This window comes from Salvelinus sp. IW2-2015, unplaced genomic scaffold (assembly GCF_002910315.2).
Source record: "Salvelinus sp. IW2-2015 unplaced genomic scaffold, ASM291031v2 Un_scaffold4228, whole genome shotgun sequence".
NCBI classification, from domain to species: Eukaryota; Metazoa; Chordata; class Actinopteri; order Salmoniformes; family Salmonidae; genus Salvelinus; species Salvelinus sp. IW2-2015.
In genome coordinates, this window is record NW_019945499.1 from 16,594 (window position 1) to 35,590 (window position 18,997).

The 18,997-nt window shown below is 40.8% G+C and overlaps 2 protein-coding genes across 3 annotated transcripts in view; both read left to right on the forward strand.

The window, feature by feature from the left end:
- LOC112077045 (NACHT, LRR and PYD domains-containing protein 1 homolog) overlaps positions 1–14,743 on the forward strand; it is a 15,204-nt gene extending 461 nt beyond the window's left edge. The window contains exons 2-13 of one of the 2 annotated variants that reach the window (XM_024143654.2): positions 5,828–5,874; positions 6,011–6,560; positions 6,880–6,923; positions 7,549–7,586; positions 8,393–8,457; positions 8,590–8,804; positions 8,993–9,249; positions 9,879–10,013; positions 10,138–10,270; positions 10,372–10,401; positions 12,336–12,615; positions 12,953–14,743. In XM_024143654.2, coding sequence (XP_023999422.1) covers positions 5,828–5,874; positions 6,011–6,560; positions 6,880–6,923; positions 7,549–7,586; positions 8,393–8,457; positions 8,590–8,804; positions 8,993–9,249; positions 9,879–10,013; positions 10,138–10,270; positions 10,372–10,401; positions 12,336–12,373 — 1,552 coding nt within the window. In that variant the 3' untranslated portion in view covers positions 12,374–12,615; positions 12,953–14,743. Of the gene's footprint in view, positions 1–5,827; positions 5,875–6,010; positions 6,561–6,879; positions 6,924–7,548; positions 7,587–8,392; positions 8,458–8,589; positions 8,805–8,992; positions 9,250–9,878; positions 10,014–10,137; positions 10,271–10,371; positions 10,635–12,335; positions 12,616–12,952 lie in introns of those variants that run through there. The other variant, XM_070441545.1, reaches the window with a different exon arrangement.
- Positions 14,744–18,659: 3,916 nt separating this feature from the next.
- Positions 18,660–18,997, forward strand: part of LOC112077047 (NLR family CARD domain-containing protein 3) — a gene marked incomplete at its 3' end in the record, with an annotated part of 9,055 nt that continues 8,717 nt past the window's right edge. Inside the window, exon 1 of the mRNA XM_024143657.1 lies at positions 18,660–18,689. Within this exon, the coding sequence (XP_023999425.1) occupies positions 18,660–18,689 (30 nt within the window). The remainder of the gene's footprint in view (positions 18,690–18,997) is intronic.

The following is an 18,997-nucleotide window of genomic DNA, read 5'->3' on the forward strand; positions in this document are numbered from 1 at the left end:
GACCTAAAAAGCATGCTCAATGGAAGTTTCAATAGAAAGTTCTTTAGGTCCAGGACTAGACTTAATCTGTGTCTGGGAAACTGGCCCATTAACCAAAGTAACTAATCTAATGTATTTTTCAATGTTACATGGAATCTGGTGTATTATCAAAAAACTGTCTAATGACAAAATTATGAAACAGCTTAAAATCCTGCATGCCTCACAAGCAGAACACAGGACTGTCTATATCCCAGTATGAATGGTTGGTCAGTACACACCTGGCTTTGAGACTGTGTTTTATATTCTAAAGCAGAAACAGCAGGACTGTCTATATCCAGTATGAAACGGTTGATCAGTACCACACTGGCTTGAGACTGTGTTTTAATTACTAAAGCAGAACCAGGACTGTCTATATCCCAGTATGAATGGTTGGTCAGTACCACACTGGCTTTGAGACTGTGTTTATATTACTAAAGGCAGACAAAGAGACTGTTATATCCCAGTATGAATGGTGGTCAGTACACACCTGGCTTTGAGACTGTGTTTATATTACTAAGTAGAACACAGGACTGTCTATATCCCAGTATGAACGGTTGATTCAGTACACACCTGGCTTTGAGACTGTGTTTATATTACTAAAGCAGAACACAGGACTGTCTATATCAGTATGAATGGTTGGTCAGTAACACCTGGCTTTGAGACGTGTTTATATTACTAAAGCAGAACACAGGACTGTCTATATCCCAGTATGAATGGTTGGTCAGTACACACCTGGCTTTGAGACTGTGCCTGACTCTGCAGGTATGTAAAAGTAAGAATTGACATTATGACTTACCTCAAATGGTCACAAGTCTTACAGCTCTGAGGAATCCCTGAAGTCAAAGAGTAGTTGTTTATTTAAATGGACAATCTCATGGAATAATGAATTAAATAACTATTAATAGACTCTAATAAAAATGAATATAAGTGAGGAACAGTCTCAGAATGTACACTCATTAGCAATACCATAATCTGACATTAGTGTTATATTAATTAATGTTTGTGGAAGCAGGAACACATCGTTCTGGTCCATGTTTTGTAGATGTTGGGTCTGATTTCTGGTAGATCCTAGGATGAGAGCTTAAAGGTAGAGTCAGCTAATGATGATGTACGAGCAGCACAACAGATATTGCGATGAGCAAGATGCCTGACTTCTCTCTCACACAGTCACACACAGTATCTGCCCATGTGCCAGGTTCTCTTCACTCTCTTACAGCGTGTTAGTCACGGGATCAAAACAGCAGAGAAGTTTAGCCTTGCGCTCCAACCTCTTAGTTGTTGTAGAAATTGACCCACTATGCTGTTTCTTTGTGCATCTACGTCATATCGCTGACTCGACCTTTAAGTTTGTTTTGAACAAATAGATTGTGATTGTGTTCCTTGCCTGGGAATCAACTATAATGAACGCTTTAAAACTATTTTTGATTTAAAACAATTAAATCAAATAACGCTCACATTTCTCAGGTCCAGACTTGATACAACTCTCTCACCATGGTTTCTGGTGTTGGTAAAGCAGAAGGATAGACTGTGATTAAACTAAATACAACTTATTAAGGCTTTATATAGCAATACATACAGTCTTCATAAGCAGTACAAAGGATGTATTAAGGGTGACAGAACAGCTCCCTATGTAGGGTGCATTGCCTAAATGTGACATAACCCACTTGTCAACTTCCATAGTCAATACTGATGGTGACATTTAACTAGGCACAGTCTAACTGTCTGTAGGTCCAACAGAAACATTAAAAACAGCACCACTAATACTAATCTAATTGTAGGAATGTTTCAGAGGGAAAAATTATGAAACACCTCACCTCTGAATGTGTTGGTCATCTATCTGAACACGGGTCAATGAGGAGGAGGAGTAAACACCAAACACAGGATAGAGGGGTTCAGTGAATCTGGTGTGTTCTGTGTGAAGGTGTTTCAGTGTACCAGAGGAGGACACACTATAGAAGGACAAAGTACAAGCTGGCAGTCCAGATACACTCCAACTCTTTTAGAACCAGGACCAGAGATGGATCTGCTGATCCAGCATGGTAAGAGATATAACCTCTTTTAGAGCAGAGTAAAGAGCAGACCATCCCTTCCTCTTCATTCCTTTGGACACCACACAATGACAGCCTCGTCACCATCCCTCTCCACCTCCCAGTAATAATGAACCCAGATAAGCCTTGTCTGCAGAGAACTTGGTAACGACAATTAAAAAAGAATGGAGGACTTCGGGACTATAGTCAAATCTTCTGATGGTTTTCATAATGCTGCTTCTCTTCCACCAATGTCACTTCCTGTTCCCCTCAGAGAGTATCAGGTATGGGTGTGCTGTATTTGGGTCCAGGGTGAGATTTTAAAATCGCAGAGGGCCAGTTCGCTTTGCATTTGGATCGTCAGTACAACATGAGGTATATAATAATACAACCAAATATCTTCAGGCTATACACATGGACTTTGGTTTTTGTCAAGGAGAAAAACAGAAAAACTATGGTTTATTAGACCCGGATTCAGATTTATCTCATGTTGGGTTTTCAAATCTATACCTTGGGGATGCTCTTTGCAAAAGCAGTTCTTACTTGATAAGGGTTAGGATTGAAGGATGTACCTATATATTTCTCGGCCCTGATTTTGATACAACGCCACATTGCACACGGTTACTCGGCCCATGCAAGTTCTACACTGGTAGGAAGAAACACAGCGCTATAGGTGGACTCGACAAAGACAATACAACTCACAGTCGGTCGATTAACGCACAGCAGCGAACACGGATGGAGTTAACACAGACTGATTTGCTTGGGTCTTCGTTATTCGTAGGGTGAATCGTCACTATCTCGGCATGACTTGGATGTATACGTTGGATCAAATCAATCCCAGGAAAGAAAGGACAGATGACTCGACAGAATGCACGGTAATTGAAACTAGGGTCGCTCACATATCATAAGTATCTATGACATTACACAGAACAGAGCTAAGTTAAACGAGTCTCTTCAATTAGTATTTAGAATAGACGCTGAAAGGTACTGCTACAGACGGTAATGTGTAAGTAAGTACACTGACTCCTGACATACAACGATCATGAAATCACAAGGGAACGATACATGGTTATGTCAAACGGTGCAATTGTGTAGACCAAAGCAGTGAACTCATTATTGGGAGTATATGATTTTCAGCTAGTCTGATTGAAACACCTCAAACAATATGAAATGCTCGTTATGGGGCCAAGAAAATCGACGTAGCCGTATATTCCAATCTCAGGTATTGTGAGGGGAGAAAAGTGGGAAGAGAGCATGTTGAGAATGCGTCACATCACGCTAGATTGCACTAATGACGTGAGGTACGTGGGGTGGCAGCATCATGTTGTGGGGGCTGTGCTATGTGGGCTGCGCAAGCCGGTAGCTGAGTGAGCCATTCCTGTGTTGCAAATTCTCTAACCCAAACATTAGAGATCGGCCTCTCATAGTAGTGGACGGTACTAATTATGGTACACCTTAGCATAGCAAACTAACTAATTCTTAGACATCACTGAGGAACAAACACCTGGAAAACGCTGCTTTGTCGTTTGTCATTTGGTTCTTCAAAAACTGACTACAGTTAAAGTGATATATGTACTTCTGAGCTTTCATCGTCAGCTTCATAACAGTTTCTTTAATATGTTGGTTGTAGGCCGCGAATCTCAGCACTCAGAGCATGGTGTATACGAGACAGTCTCCTTGCGGCAGTCTCCACTGGTCGAGACATGATTTGATAAGCACCTCAGGCGAATGGGTCACAGCTTCATAAATTAGAGTTGTTGAGTAGAGCCAAGGGCGGGGTGTACTCTTTGCAAAACCATACATGAGCTGGAAAGGGAGACAATGCAGCAGCAACAGACAAGAGATCTCTAACTGTGCCTCCCACTTGTTGCTACGAGACTCTAGGGCACGAAGAGTCGCCAGCAGCATACAGAGCGACTTCCTGGCAGGATACAAGAGGACCTGTCTTTCTAGGGATCATAGAGCTTGATAAAACTCATCGGAAATGTTTAGCAATTCATCTTTTACGGCTAGCCGCTAATAACCTGTTTGATACTCATGAATGTCAGAGAGGGCTGACCTAAGAGAGATGTTTGACTGTATAAATAAGATGTTCTGAGAATTTGTTTTACTAAGCTTCAGTATCTGAGACATACAACATCAGAGACCGGCAAAGTGTTGTCCAGACGTGATGGTTTTTACGCTCCCGACGCTCTGTGTGAGTGAGTTTTACAGTCTGGATCCTCCAGTCGACAACAACCGATGCACAGAGACGAGTCTGGGTACATCCTGAGTGCTCTTGGTCTAGGATCTATTGGTCGTCATGGATCGCTCTCTAGTGTATTTGTTTCAGTTGTGAGTTGGGTGAACTCAGGACTGAGGCAGATCTGAACAGCAACCCTCTGTTCAGACCACACTGACGCTATGACTAGAGGCAGAACGAGCACATGTTAACACATTTTTAAAAATCTTCAACATTACATAATGAACAGGATTGTTGTACTAGTTAAAGATACTAGATTTGTACTAAACTCTAGCTGGTCTGTCACTTGCTTGCAGAGTCTGGATCTGGTCTTAGTTCCAATCACCACAGAACGCAGTGGGATCACCACTCACCTCTGTTCTCTCCGGGCATGGAGTCAGTTGGTAGCTGAGGCTCTTCACGAATCATTCAGACTATCATCTCTCAGGGGGTGGGAGTGGATGTAGATGCTGCGTGACCTTAGCAGCTCTGCAGACACCACTCCCCCTGAGGAGAACTGGACCTCTAGCTACAATGACTGGGAGACAGAGGAGTGGAGGCGCTCTGTGTTGGACTAACAGTCCACTCTGGCACATAGCAGACACAGTGTGAGTTTAAATATCTTCAGTATGAGTTAATTATGTGGATGTTTTTTTAAACATGTGTTGTAATCATGTGCTCTTCTCCTCTAGTCTAGGTCAGTGTGGTTGCAGAGGGTGCTGTTCAGATCTGGCCTCAGTCCTGAGTCACCACCACAACTGGAAACAAACTGGAGCTGAGAGACAATGCCTGGCAGGAGACTCGGAGTTACACTGTTGTTCTGCTGGATGCGAGATCAGATGTAACTACACAGCTGGGGGTATAAGTAACGCTGTTTGTAGATCTATTGTCTAGTGGATCAAAAATTTAGGATATTTCTAGTATATCCAGTAATACATGACAAATTTACTCGATCTTATTATACAGTTGTTGTTCATGGGAATGTATCTGGTGACTAACATATATGATTGACCAGTACAGTCCATACAGATAGACAGCACTCGGTTGTGCGTGTCTCTGTAGGCTGTCTGGCTGTCTGGTCACAGAGGAGGCTGGTGCTGGTCTGTCTTCAGTCTGAGGTCAAAACACCTCCACCTGAAAGAGCTGGACCTGAGCTACCAATACCCAGGAGATTGCAGGGGAATGCTTTCAGCTGCTCTGGTGGATCCACATATATGATGAAGCTGAAGTAGTCAGAATAGATGTCTAATAGTGTGAGCAGGGTTGTGTCAGTATGTAGTGTAGTAGGGTAGTAAACATGAGGGCATGGTGGGAGAATTAAAGAGGAGTTAACTCAGCAGGCTGAGCAACTCCATCAAGCATACATCTACACAATGATATACTTCTTCTGCATGCGTGATATCTGTTGGAATTGTACTCTGTTCTGTATGCAGTAGATAGGATAGAATACCTGTATGTCTCTAGTAATGAACTTGGATAGTGCACCAGAACACAACAATATTGTTTAAATGTTGACTGCTTTATTAGGTCTTTGTCAGTCAATAACCTGTTTCTCCTACAGTGTGGATCATGGTGGAGAGTGCAGGCTGAAATCAGGGCCGAGGAAATGTAAGTCTCTTCAATCCTAATTAACTGCATATTCAGAACTATAGTAAAATAGTAACTAATCAATACTTGTTCTGTTCCTACAAAACAACATTTTATATGAAGATGTGGTTTGATTAAACTCTCCTTTTGTCTACAGATGCCTGTCATCTCACCCTGGACCCAAATACAGCACACCCATACCTGATACTCTCTGAGGGGAACAGGAAGGTGACATTGGTGGAAGAGAAGCAGCATTATGAAAACCATCCAGACAGATTTGACTATAGTCCCGAAGTTCCTCCATTCTTTTTTAATTGTCGTTACCAAGTTCTCTGCAGACAAGGCTTATCTGGGTGTCATTATTACTGGGAGGTGGAGAGGGATGGTGACGAGGCTGTCATTGGTGTGGTGTCCAAAGGAATGAAGAGGAAGGGATGGTCCTGCTCTTTACTCTGCTCTAAAAGAGGTTATATCTCTTACCATGCTGGAGTCAGCAGATCCATCTCTGGTCCTGGTTCTAAAAGAGTTGGAGTGTATCTGGACTGGCCAGCTTGTACTTTGTCCTTCTATAGTGTGTCCTCCTCTGGTACACTGAAACACCTTCACACAGAACACACCAGATTCACTGAACCCCTCTATCCTGTGTTTGGTGTTTACTCCTCCTCCTCATTGACCCTGTGTCAGATAGATGACCAACACATTCAGAGGTGAGTGTTTCATAATTTGTTTCCCTCTGGAAACATTCCTACAATTAGATTAGTATTAGTGGTGTGTTTTAATGTGTTCTGTTGGACCTACAGACAGTTAGACTGTGCCTAGTTAAATGTCAMCATCAGTATTGACTTTATGGAAGTTGACATAGTGGGTTATGTCACATTTAGGCAATGCACCCTACATAGGGAGCTGTTCTGTCACCCTTAATACATCCTTTGTACTGCTTATGAAGACTGTATGTATGCTATATAAAGCCTTAATAAGTTGTATTTAGTTTAATCACAGTCTATCCTTCTGCTTTACCAACACCAGAAACCATGGTGGAGAGAGTTGTATCAAGTCTGGACCTGAGAAATGTGAGCGTTATTTGATTTAATTGTTTTTAAATCAAAATAGTTTTAAAGCGTTCATTATAGTTGATTCCCAGGCAAGGAACACAATCACAATCTATTTGGTCAAAACAAACTTAAAGGTCGAGTCAGCGATATGACGTAGATGCACAAAGTAAACAGCATAGTGGGTCAATTTCTACAACAACTAAGAGTGTTGGAGCGCAAGGCTAAACTTCTCTGCTGTTTTGATCCCGTGACTAACACGCTGTAAGAGAGTGAAGAGAACCCTGGCACATGGGCAGATACTGTGTGTGACTGTGTGAGAGAGAAGTCAGGCATCTTGCTCATCGCAATATCTGTGGTGCTGCTCGTACATCATCATTTAGCTGACTCTACCTTTAAGCTCTCATCCTAGGATCTACCAGAAATCAGACCCCAACATCTACAAAACATGGACCAGAACGATGTTTCCTGCTTCCACAAACATTAATTAATATAACACTAATGTCAGATTATGGTATGCTAATGAGTGTACATTCTGAGACTGTTCCTCACTTATATTCATTTTTATTAGAGGTCTATTTAATAGTTATTAATTCATTATTCCATGAGATTGTCCATTTTAAATAACAACTACTTTTGACTTCAGGGATTCCTCAGAGCTGTAAGACTTGTGACCATGTTGAGGTAAGTCATAATGTCAATTCTTACTTTTACATACCTGCAGGAGTCAGGCACAGTCTCAAAGCCAGGTGTGTACTGACCAACCATTCATACTGGGATATAGACAGTCCTGTGTTCTGCTTTAGTAATATAAACACAGTCTCAAAGCCAGGTGTGTACTGATCAACCGTTTCATACTGGGATATAGACAGTCCTGTGTTCTACTTTAGTAATATAAACACAGTCTCAAAGCCAGGTGTGTACTGACCAACCATTCATACTGGGATATAGACAGTCCTGTTTCTGCTTTAGTAATATAAACACAGTCTCAAAGCCAGGTGTGTACTGACCAACATTCAATACTGGGATATAGACAGTCTGTGTTCTGCTTTAGTAATATAAACACAGTCTCAAGCCAGGTGTGTACTGATCAACGTTCATACTGGGATATAGACAGTCCTGTGTTCTGCTTTAGTAATATAAACACAGTCTCAAAGCCAGGTGTGTACTGACCAACCATTCATACTGGGATATAGACAGTCCTGTGTTCTGCTTGTAGGCATGCAGGATTTTAGCTGTTGTCATATTTTGTCATTAGACAGTTTTTTTGATAAATCACCAGGATTCCATGTAACATTGAATAAATACATTAGATTAGTTACTTTGGTTAATGGGCCAGTTTCCCAGACACAGATTAAGTCTAGTCCTGGACCTTAAAGAACTTTCTATTGAAACTTCCATTGAGCATGCTTTTTAGTCCAGCACTAGACTCAATCTGTGTCCAGGAAACAGGCCCCATATGTATAACTGACATGCTTGTCCTTGTTCAGGACTCCACACACTGGCTTCAGATTGAACCCTTGACTTCCACTATCCAGGGAGTGACAATGTTCAGGTAAAATAACTACTTTTAACCTTTCATTCCACTTGCTAGTGTATTTCCCCAATACCTTTGGGAATAGTCTTCTAATCCAACCTCTCCATTTGACCATTGACCCTCTCTACCATATCTTGTTGTTGCCCTCAGACACAGGACACCCAAAGGGAGTTATGAGTGCACAGTGTCTGGKCTCCGCTGGCTGTGTGAGAGAGATGTCATTCTGAAGTATCACTTCAGGAACTGGGAWCCCTACAGTCAACTTCTGAAAGACATGCAGTACACACAAGGTGGTCCATTGCTGGACATCACTATGGAGTTAGGTGAACTGGAGGAAGTTCATCTGCCACACTTTGTCTGTTTAGGTAAAACCATATAGAAATACTATTCAGAAAGACATTTCCATGTAACTGAGTTTCACTTCCTGAATGAATGAATTAACTATTCTGGGAGTTTGAGTTTCCTGTGATCTGGTACTGCATATTCTTTGTGTTTTAGTTGGATGAATAATACAATATTTGTCTTTCTGTCTCCTTTTTATTGTGTTGTTCAGGGACCAACCCTTCCCTGAGGAATGAGATGAAGATTCTTCATGTAGAGGAACATGGAGTGTGTTTAGAGGAAGTGCACGAGGTCACCAGATTCCATGCTAAGATTCTCCATCCCAAGTTCTCACCTATCTCTCTGATACTGAGATTACTGTCTTGGAAAAGAGATGTCCACTGTGACGTGGTCCTCTATTTGGCAGTAAAAAGGTCAACAGTAATTTCAAGGCTGTACCTGCTCCTCAGAAACTCCAGTCAGAAAGAGGTGAGGCACTATCATTGAAGTGACAACAGTATGTTGAAACTTACTRAAGGAAAGCTGATAGTTTGTTGAAAATCTCTAGATTASAAAGACAACATGCAGCTCTGTGAGAAATCTATTTCTGTCTCATTCATTTGAAGAGCCAGTAGACGGCACTCTTCCCTCTGGTCGGAGGAGAACCCAATGCCCCGGGGCAGTGAAGGGGACATTTCCCTGTGTAGGGTGCTGTCCTTCAGATGGAACGTTAAACGGGTGTCCTCTCCATGGTCACTGAAGATCCCATGGCCCTTATCGTAAGAGTAGGGATGTTAACCCCGGTGTCCTGGCTAAATTCCCAATCTGGCCCTCATACCATCATGGCTACCTAATCATCCCCAGCTTCCAATTGGCTCATTTTCCCCCTCTCCTCTCCCCTGTAACTCTTCCCCAGGTCGTTGCTGTAAAAGAGAATCTCTTCTCAGTCAACTTACCTGGTACACCTTTAACATAATCTCCTGGTAAAATAGGGATAGTAAAACAGTAGTGTACACATTTGTTGTTGTTGACAAAAATGGATTGCTCAGTGAGCTGCATGTTGTGTGAATTATGAGACTACATTGTTCTGACTGACTACTACATTGATCATTTTGTAGGCTGTTCGGGAACGGGAGAAAGATCAGATGTCCCAAGGATATAAAGAATTTCTCCTGCCAAGTCCAAACGGGCCCTTAAAGCTGAACAGTTCGTTTGCGTTCAAGAATCCCCGCTCCACTTCCATCGATCCAGAGGTGCAGTTTWATCAGGCTGAAGACATGAATCTGTCATATTGTATATGAAGAACTGTATATCATTCTATTTCACTATTTCTCTCTGTCTGTTGTCTCAATCGTTGCACCTTATGGCGTCCTACAGAGGATTCAGCTGTTACCTGCAGACACCACACCAAGCTGTTGTCAGATGATCATGGGAAACACAGGGGTTGACATTGAGATGGAGTTAATCGGGGATGATAAGAGGACAGTATGGAAATCAGTGGTATCAAAAGGTAAAAAATACTATACATGAACAGTATGTCAATCATAAATGTCCTTTTCTAACAGATGCTATTAAAATGTTTTATGATATTTTCTCTTGATTGTTTTTCAGATGTATACAGCAACGACTCTCATCCAATATGTAAGTTTGTTTTTGTGGACGAGGTTTATAAAACGGGTTACAGAGCTAACATCTCTTCAAGTTGTGATGAAGCACACTGATGAAGGTCTTCATGAGTCGTGTTCTGTGGGGTGATGAAGGTATTCATGAGTCATGTTCAGTGGGGTGATGAAGGTCTTCATGAGTCATGTTCAGTGGGGTGATGAAGGTATTCATGAGTCATGTTCAGTGGGGTGATGAAGGTCTTCATGAAACGTGTTATTGAGATATGTAATGATCAACCATTCAGACAGAAATACAGAGCCTTTCAAAAGTATCTGCATCACATTTATTGGATGTTACAAGTGGGATTAAAGGATTTCATTGTCATTTCTTGTCAACAAATCTACACAAAATACTCTGTAACTGTCATAAGATATATATATTTAGATGATAGAAATTAAATAACTAATAGTCGTCCATAGTATTCAGCCCCCCAAGTTAATACTTAAACACCCTTGCAGCGATTACAGCTGGGAGTCTTCTTGGGTAAGTCTCTAAGAGCTTTACACACCTGGATTGTACAATATTAGCCCACTGTTATTTTCATAATTCTTCAAGCTCTGTCAATATGTTGGGGTCATGGCTAGACAGTCATTAAGTCTTGCCATAGATTTCCAAGCAGATTTAAGTAAGAACTGTAACTTGGCCACCAGGAACATTCATTGTCATCTGGTGAGCAATCCAGTGTAGATTTGGCCCTTGTGTTGTAGGTTATTGTCCTGTTGAAAGCTGAATTCCTCTCCCAGTGTCTGGTGAAAGCAGACTGAACAGGGGTTTCCTCTAGATTTTGTCTGTTCTTAGCTACATCCTGTTTCTTTTCATCCTGAAAAACACCCCAGTATTTGCTGATGACAAGCAGACCCATACCATGATGCAGCCACCACCATGCTTGAAAATAAGGAGGCAGTTACTCAGTGATGTGTTGGGTTTGCCCCAAACATGAGGCTTTGCATTTAGGCCAAAAAGTGTCTTCCTTTGTAGATGTTTTTTACAGTATTACTTTAGTACCTGTTGCAAATAATATGCATGTTTTGGAATAGTTGGAATATTTATTCGTATATTTGTATTATTTCACCTCTTCATTTAAGTCATTATTATGGAGTCACTACAATGTTGTTGATCCATCCTCAGTTTTCCCATCACAGATATTGAACTCTGTAACTGTTTTAAATTCACCAATGTCCTGATGGTAACATCCCTGAGCCGTTTCATTCCTGTCCTGCAGCTCAGTTCAGAAGGACGACTGTATCTTTGATGTGTCTGGGTGGTTTAATACGTAATCCACAGAATAATTATTAACTTGACCATGCTTAAAGAGATTTTAAATGTCATATTTTATTATTGTTACCCATCTACCAACCACTGCCTTCTTTATGAGGCTTTCAGAAACATCCCTGGTCTTTGTATATAGTTGAATCTGTGCTTGAAATGCGTTACTTGACTGAGGACCTTCCAGATGTAGTATCATGGGGACAGCCACTTTGACATTACAGAGAGTATTTTCAGTAGATTGTTGACAAAACATTACAATAAATCTATTTTAATCCCAGCATGTAACACAATAGAGAAATCCAAGGGGTATGAACACTTTTGCAAGGCTCTGTAGGTTATGTAGAATAGACAATCGTGTCAGCCAGGTAGGCGTCAATTCCACATAAACCAGTCAATTCAGGATGTAAACTGAAATTCCAATTCAATAACTGAAAAGGGCATCTACTTTCAATGACTTCACAATGAACAGAATAGTAATTTTATTTATTTTATTGACTGACTTGAATATGAATTGACTACAACCCTGGAGTCAGCTCTATACAAGAAATGACTATCAGAGAAATTATAACTGGAGAGACTGTTAGATGTAGAAACATTGCTGTTCACCCTAAAGACATATTCATTTAATCGACCCCTTTCAGCATTAATACTCCTTGGGATTCCTGCTGAGGAGTTCTGAAGAAACACAGGCCTGAACTCATTCAGCGAGCCAAAAAACCAAAGCCAATAGCAGATGTTCTGCGGTCAAGGGCATGATTGGTGATGAAGAGTACTCCAGAATAAAGCTGAACAACTGAACAGGAGCGAATGAGAGAAACTACTGAATGCAGTCCTCCCTAAAGGATCAGAAGTGATGGGAGCTTGTCTCAAAGCTCTCAGTGAACATGAACACCATCTTGTAAAGTACTTGAGTGAATCTAGGTAAGACTGTTTTCTTTTCTCCCTCCCTTGAATATGTGGAATGAGTACATTAGTGTCAAATAAAAACATAGCTACCCAGATCAAAGAGAAAGTATTTTTCAGAATGGAAGCATGTTTTTGTGGTGCTGTCTGTAATAAATGTCTCTTGTTATAGTTCTATCATAGGACCATCATCACATCATTATCTCAGGTGTATCATAGGACCATCATCACATCATTATCTCAGGTGTATCATAGGACCATCATCACATCATTATCTCAGGTGTATCTCACTCCTCATTCTTCTCAATACATTCTGATCTCTCTCTTCCCTTCTCCTCCATCCTCTGTCTTGTAGCACCTAATCTGAAGATGCTGAGGCCTGTCTCCTAGTCTGTGGACAAAGACACTTCTTCACCTAATCTGAAGATGCTGAGGCCTGTCTCCTAGTCTGTGGACAAAGACACTTAAATTATTGTTAGGGAAATTATGTTTGCTTTTCTTTTAACAAATGTCTGTATTTTATTAATGTGCTGTTCCATAAACCAATTTGTGTTCATCAAGTGTCTGACTGTACAAATCCTCACTATCAGTAGCTGTAATTTGGTAGCAAGCCCAGATGATGTTTTGAGAACGAGATATCTCAGTTTCAAGGTCTCATCTTAGAGAGAAGAAGACTGGTGAGGTGTTGGTCTGTCAAATGCTATGAACCAGTATTGCGGTTAGCTAGTTGCGAGGATCCAGATGAAAATGGTCAGAGTTTGCGGTAGGAATCCGGGGATATGGAGAGAAAAATAGGTCCTTTATGCTCTGGTTTGAGTCACGTTGTACGAACTGGCGAGAGCTTTCCGAGCTAAAGGTTAGCTGATGACCGCTAGTAGTGGTTTGCTGACTGGTAGCCGGTAGCTGGCTAGCTTCAGAATCCAAAACTTTTGTATTTTCCTGATGTTATGAATTTTAGTGACGTTGCCAATTCTTGTTCCCGAATGTATTTCGTTATTTGGTCCTCAAAACTTGAACTTGAGATTTACCATTTGGAGAACGCAGCGTTTCCCGCAACCATATGATTGGTCGGGTAAGATAATGCGTAATCAGACTCCCTCACCTGATTGGTCGGGTAGGCGGACCTTCTGACTTTGTGGCTGTGGTAACTAGTGAGCAAAACAGATCACCACCTTCCTGAGTTTCTCAACCTAATGTCGCGTTCAAAACAACAGGGAACTCGGTAAAAACTAAATCCGTCTGGGAAACATTGATTTGAACAGTCCTCTTTCTCGAGCGCTGACATCGTATTTTTCCGAGTTCCCTGTTGTTGTGAACGCGGCATAAACTTTTCACATTAGACCTTCATTTAATTTCAATACCCATTGCTGCACGTCACTTTCACTTTCCCGAATTGACGAGAAGGACTTTTATTTTTCAAAGAAACTAGTTTAGGTGATACACGTCTTTCTCCGGGAAGTGAAAGAGCGCAAAGATAATAATCACGGTCATGTGCAGTCAGTCTCCCATACCCTACCTCATAGCCCTGTAGACTATAATATAACATTGATTCATGTTTTCTAGGCTGATTAATTATTTATGAATGAATTATGAATATTCTTTAAATTAAAAATGTATAATAATAATCTCGAACCAAGATTCAAAAACTCCCAAATGCAATGTCCCAAGAAGGAAGTAACTCTACCTAAATAATGCACAAGTGACATTTTAACTTCCTTCATGAGGAGAGAGAATGCAGGAGACGGTCAACTAATAAACATAAAACAATCATTTATAGAAAAAAAGGTGATGTCTGTGTCTGAATGTCTGTATCGGGATAGCCTGCTCCTTTAACGACAGAACTAACAGAAAATACTGTCAGCTTGAGACCTAAATATCCCTGGATTAACACTCACAATAATGTGTCTCTAAAAGTGAATTCAAAGGCTGTGTAGAATGACTGTATATCCTAATAATGCATTGAAGTAATATATTTATTTTATTCAGCCTAAAGGCGAAATGTATAGGCATGATGTTGAAGTGCTGTTGTTGATGAGTTGTTGAAATGCTGAGCGCTCCTGCCAGCCTCTAGCAAGTCACACATACTTCACAATTTATTTCTGAACTGGCCTTGAAATAATAATAAAATAAATAATAATAATAATAATATAGGCTAAATGTCTTGTTCCTGACTGATTTAGAGTTAGTATGTTGTTTAGTAGCCAGTTGAAATGATGAAAGTCGTTGTTCCTGACTGATTCAGAGTTAGTATGTTGTTTAGTAGCCAGTTGAAANTGTTGTTTAGTAGCCAGTTGAAATGATGAAAGTCGTTGTTCCTGACTGATTCAGAGTTAGTATGTTGTTTAGTAACCAGTTGAAATGATGAAAGTAATTTGACAGTGACAGAATCCAACATTATTTCTCAGCAAAGTCCATGTTTTTGTTTCGTCGCCTATAGAAGGTTGCAGCACAGCCTCTGAATGTCATAGAGACAAACCAATGATATTCTATATGCAACACAAATCCCTCTTGTTGTTAGTAACCTAAAGTCAAATTAAAACAAACGCTGTTTATGTGAATTAAGCCTCGAATTAGCCTACTTTCAGCACACATGCGCTGTTCATCTCTGCGGCTGCCGCTTCATATGTAAATGAATTAAATATGGTTTATTGTTTATTTCTATATTTAATTGAAATGAATCAGGGGAGCCCAGTTGAGACCAGTGTCCCATTTGTAATGGTGTCTTGAGGACAACAATTCCATCAATACAACAACAAAAGATTAAAATAAACTACAAGACAGCTGTAAATACATTCAGCACTGCTTGAGTTCACATGAGGTGCGATCAGTTTATCTCGCCCGTTGTACCGGGGCTTGTATTCAGAAGAAAGGTGTGCCGACAACGACTGAACCAGTGCACAGCAGTGAGCGAAACGGACCACCACTTTCCTGATCCGTGTCGCCAGAAAGCATTTTCAACGTTGATTTAGCCCTACATTCAAATAGTTTCTATGCCCATTGTTGCACGTCACTTTTACTTGACTGACTTGACGAAACAGAGTGTTTTCTGTAGTGACAGCTTTAAATTATTCCGATTCACGTCTTCTAACGTAGTTTCATCATGCGAATAATAATCACGACAAGGCGCTATCCGTCGCCTTTACCAATAATACCCTACCTCATAGCCCTGTAGTCTATAACAATAATACCCTACCTCATATCCCTGTAGCCTATAACATCACATTGGCTCATATTGATTAGGCTAATCAATACGAATCAACACCAATGTAAATAAGATGTGACATCATTTTGTAAAGGTGAAATCAGTATTGTACTAATTTAACAATTCTTCAGACGGCTTTCCCTTAAATCATCTGACTCTCTATTAAAGCCTAACTTCTCCACGACATTTTTCTACGTTAAATTATAAAAGACTCTACAAACCTGATGTTTTAGTCTTCTACCCGTAAAGTCCATTTCTTCCTCTTGGTTGCTTAAACATGGACTTCCTGTGTTGGGACATGAGGTGGAGGGAGGGAGATAGGGGGAGGGGAGGAGAGAGGTGGAGGGAGAAGCATGGAGAGGTGGAGGGAGGAAGACAGGGAGAGGTGGAGGGAGAGAGGAGAGTGAGGAGGGAGGAGAGAGGGAGGGGAGAGGTGGAAGGAGGAGAGAGGGGAGGGAGAAGACATAGAGAGGTGGAGGGAGGAAAGAGTGAGGGAGGAGAGAGGGGGAGGGAGGAATGGAGGAGAGAGGAAGGTAGAGAGGTATCAGTGATATACTGTAAAAGTAGTGCACTATAAAGGGAAAAGGGTGTCATTTGAGGGTACGCACTCTATACACTGTGGAGTAACATAGGACCTATAGATTATTGACATAGGATCTGTCTCACTAACACACACACCTCACCTTAACAGACTGACTACAATAGATATGTTACAGTAATGATATGCTGTGGTATATATTTAGAATATATTACATAATGATATGGTGTGGTATATATTTAGAATATATTACAATAATGATATGTGTGTATATATTTAGAATATATTACAATAATGATATGCTGTGGTATATATTTATAATATATTACAGTAAAGATATGCTGTGGTATATTTTTAGAATATACAGTATTACAATAAAGATATGCTGTGGTATATATGTAGAATATATTACAGTAAAGATATGCTGTGGTATATATTTAGAATATATTACAATAAAGATATGCTGTGGTATATATTTAGAATATATTACAGTAAAGATATGCCGTGGTATATATGTAGAATATATTACAATAAAGATATGCTGAATACAGCTGTAATGGAACAAAAAGTTGAAGAAGTCAAGGGGTCTGAATGCTTTCCGAAGGCACTGATAGAGGTTCATGAGAGAGACTGAATATCAACACAACCATTCTCAGAGCCAGTTTCCACAGACACATTCTCAGTTACCCAACTAGCCAGGACTTGAACCATATCAACCATCTCTGACGTGACCTGAAAATAGCTGCGCAGCAACAGTCCTCATCCAACCTGACAGAACTTGTCAGGATACGCAGAGAAGAATTGGAGAAACTCCCCAAATACAGGTGTGCCAAGCTTGTAGTGACATACCCAAAAATTCACAAGGCTGTAATCGCTGCCAAAGGTTCTTCAACAAAGTACTGAGTAAAGGGTCTGAATACTTATGTAAATGTGATATTTCCGGGTTCTTTAAAAATAAAATATTTCAAAAATAAAAAATAAAACTGTTTTTGCTTTGTCATTATGGAGTATTGTTGAGGGGAATAAAAACATTTTTTTATGTTTTTTTAAAGTTTTTTTTAATGAGGCTGTAACGAATCAAAATGTGTTAAAAGTCAAGATGCTGTATCTCCATGAAGACCAACAGGTCCCTGTATAATTATTCCTAGCTTGGCAGTGGTCCAGTGGTGTCTGGACAGAGTTCTACACACACAGGGAGAGAGAGAGAGAGAGGTACACAGGCACACACAGGGAGAGAGAGAGAGGTACACAGACACACACAGGGAGAGAGAGAGAGAGAGAGAGAGAGAGCGAGAGAGAGGGAGGGACACATGTAACAGTATAGCTTTAGTCCGTCCCCTCGCCCCGGGCGCGAACCAGGGACCCTCTGCACACAGACAACAGTCAACCACGAAGCATCGTTACCCATCGCTCCACAAAAGCCACTACTTCAAGGTCTTAGAGCAAGTGACGTCACCGATTGAAACGCTATTAGCGCACACCACCGCTAACTAGCTAGCCATTTCACATCGGTTACACACAGACACACAGGGAGAGAGAGAGAGGTACACAGACAGACACAGGGAGAGAGAGAGAGAGAGATATCGTTGAGGTCTATATGTTCATAGTGACTATGTACATGGTTGGGGTCACTTCCATGTTAATTCCAGTCAATTCAGAAAATAAACAAAATTATAATCCAAATTGTCTTAATTGAAAAGCAATGAGGAGAATTGGAATTAGAATGTCAGTCTACTTCCTGAATTGACTGGAATTTAAATGGAATTGACCCCAACCCTGACTTGGTTTACCAACCTTTCTCAAAATATTTTTAAATTATGAATTCTCACACCAAGGGGCCATTTTAATCAAATCAAATGTTATTTGTCAAATACACATATTTAACAGATGTTATTGGTCCATACACATTTTTAACAGATGTTATTGGTCCATACACATATTTAACAGATGTTATTGTGGGTGTAGTGAAAAATGGTCTAAATATGGCAGGAAGGGGAGTGTGTGTTCGTCTGTGTGTCTGTCTGTGTGTCTGTCTGTGTGTCTTTCTGTGTGTCTTTCTGTGTGTCTGTGTGTCTGTGTGTCTGTCTGTCTGTCTGTCTGTCTGTCTGTCTGTCTGTCTGTCTGTCTGTTTTGTATTGTTGTGTATTGTTAGATACTACTGCACTGTTGGAGCTAGGAACACAAGCATGTAGTTTAGCAGCGTTGAAAAGGGTTGAGGGTTTGAATGGTGCATCAGAAGAGTTCATGGTGGTGGATTGGCCTACACTGCAGGATGCAGGGGTTTCCTTTCACCAGCAGGATCCTGACATTTTAAAGGTTTAGATGGTGGACTTTGTGGCCTTTATAGCTGTGGTAATTAATGGCACTGCCAAGGTGGAGAGAAGGTGGACTTTGTGGCCTTTATAGCTGTGGTAATTAAGGGCACTGCCAAGGTGGAGAGAAGGTGGACTTTGTGGCCTTTATAGCTGTGGTAATTAAGGGCACTGCCAAGGTGGAGAGACAAAAAGTGAGTAAAAACACCCGAAACATGTTTAGAACTACAAATGAACTTTCTTCTGTCGATTCTTGATTTTTTTTATGTCACAATTCCAACCCTCTTATCCGGGCTTGGGACCCAAAAGAGACGCTGTGGCGGAGCTACTTAGTTTTTTTTTCGTTTT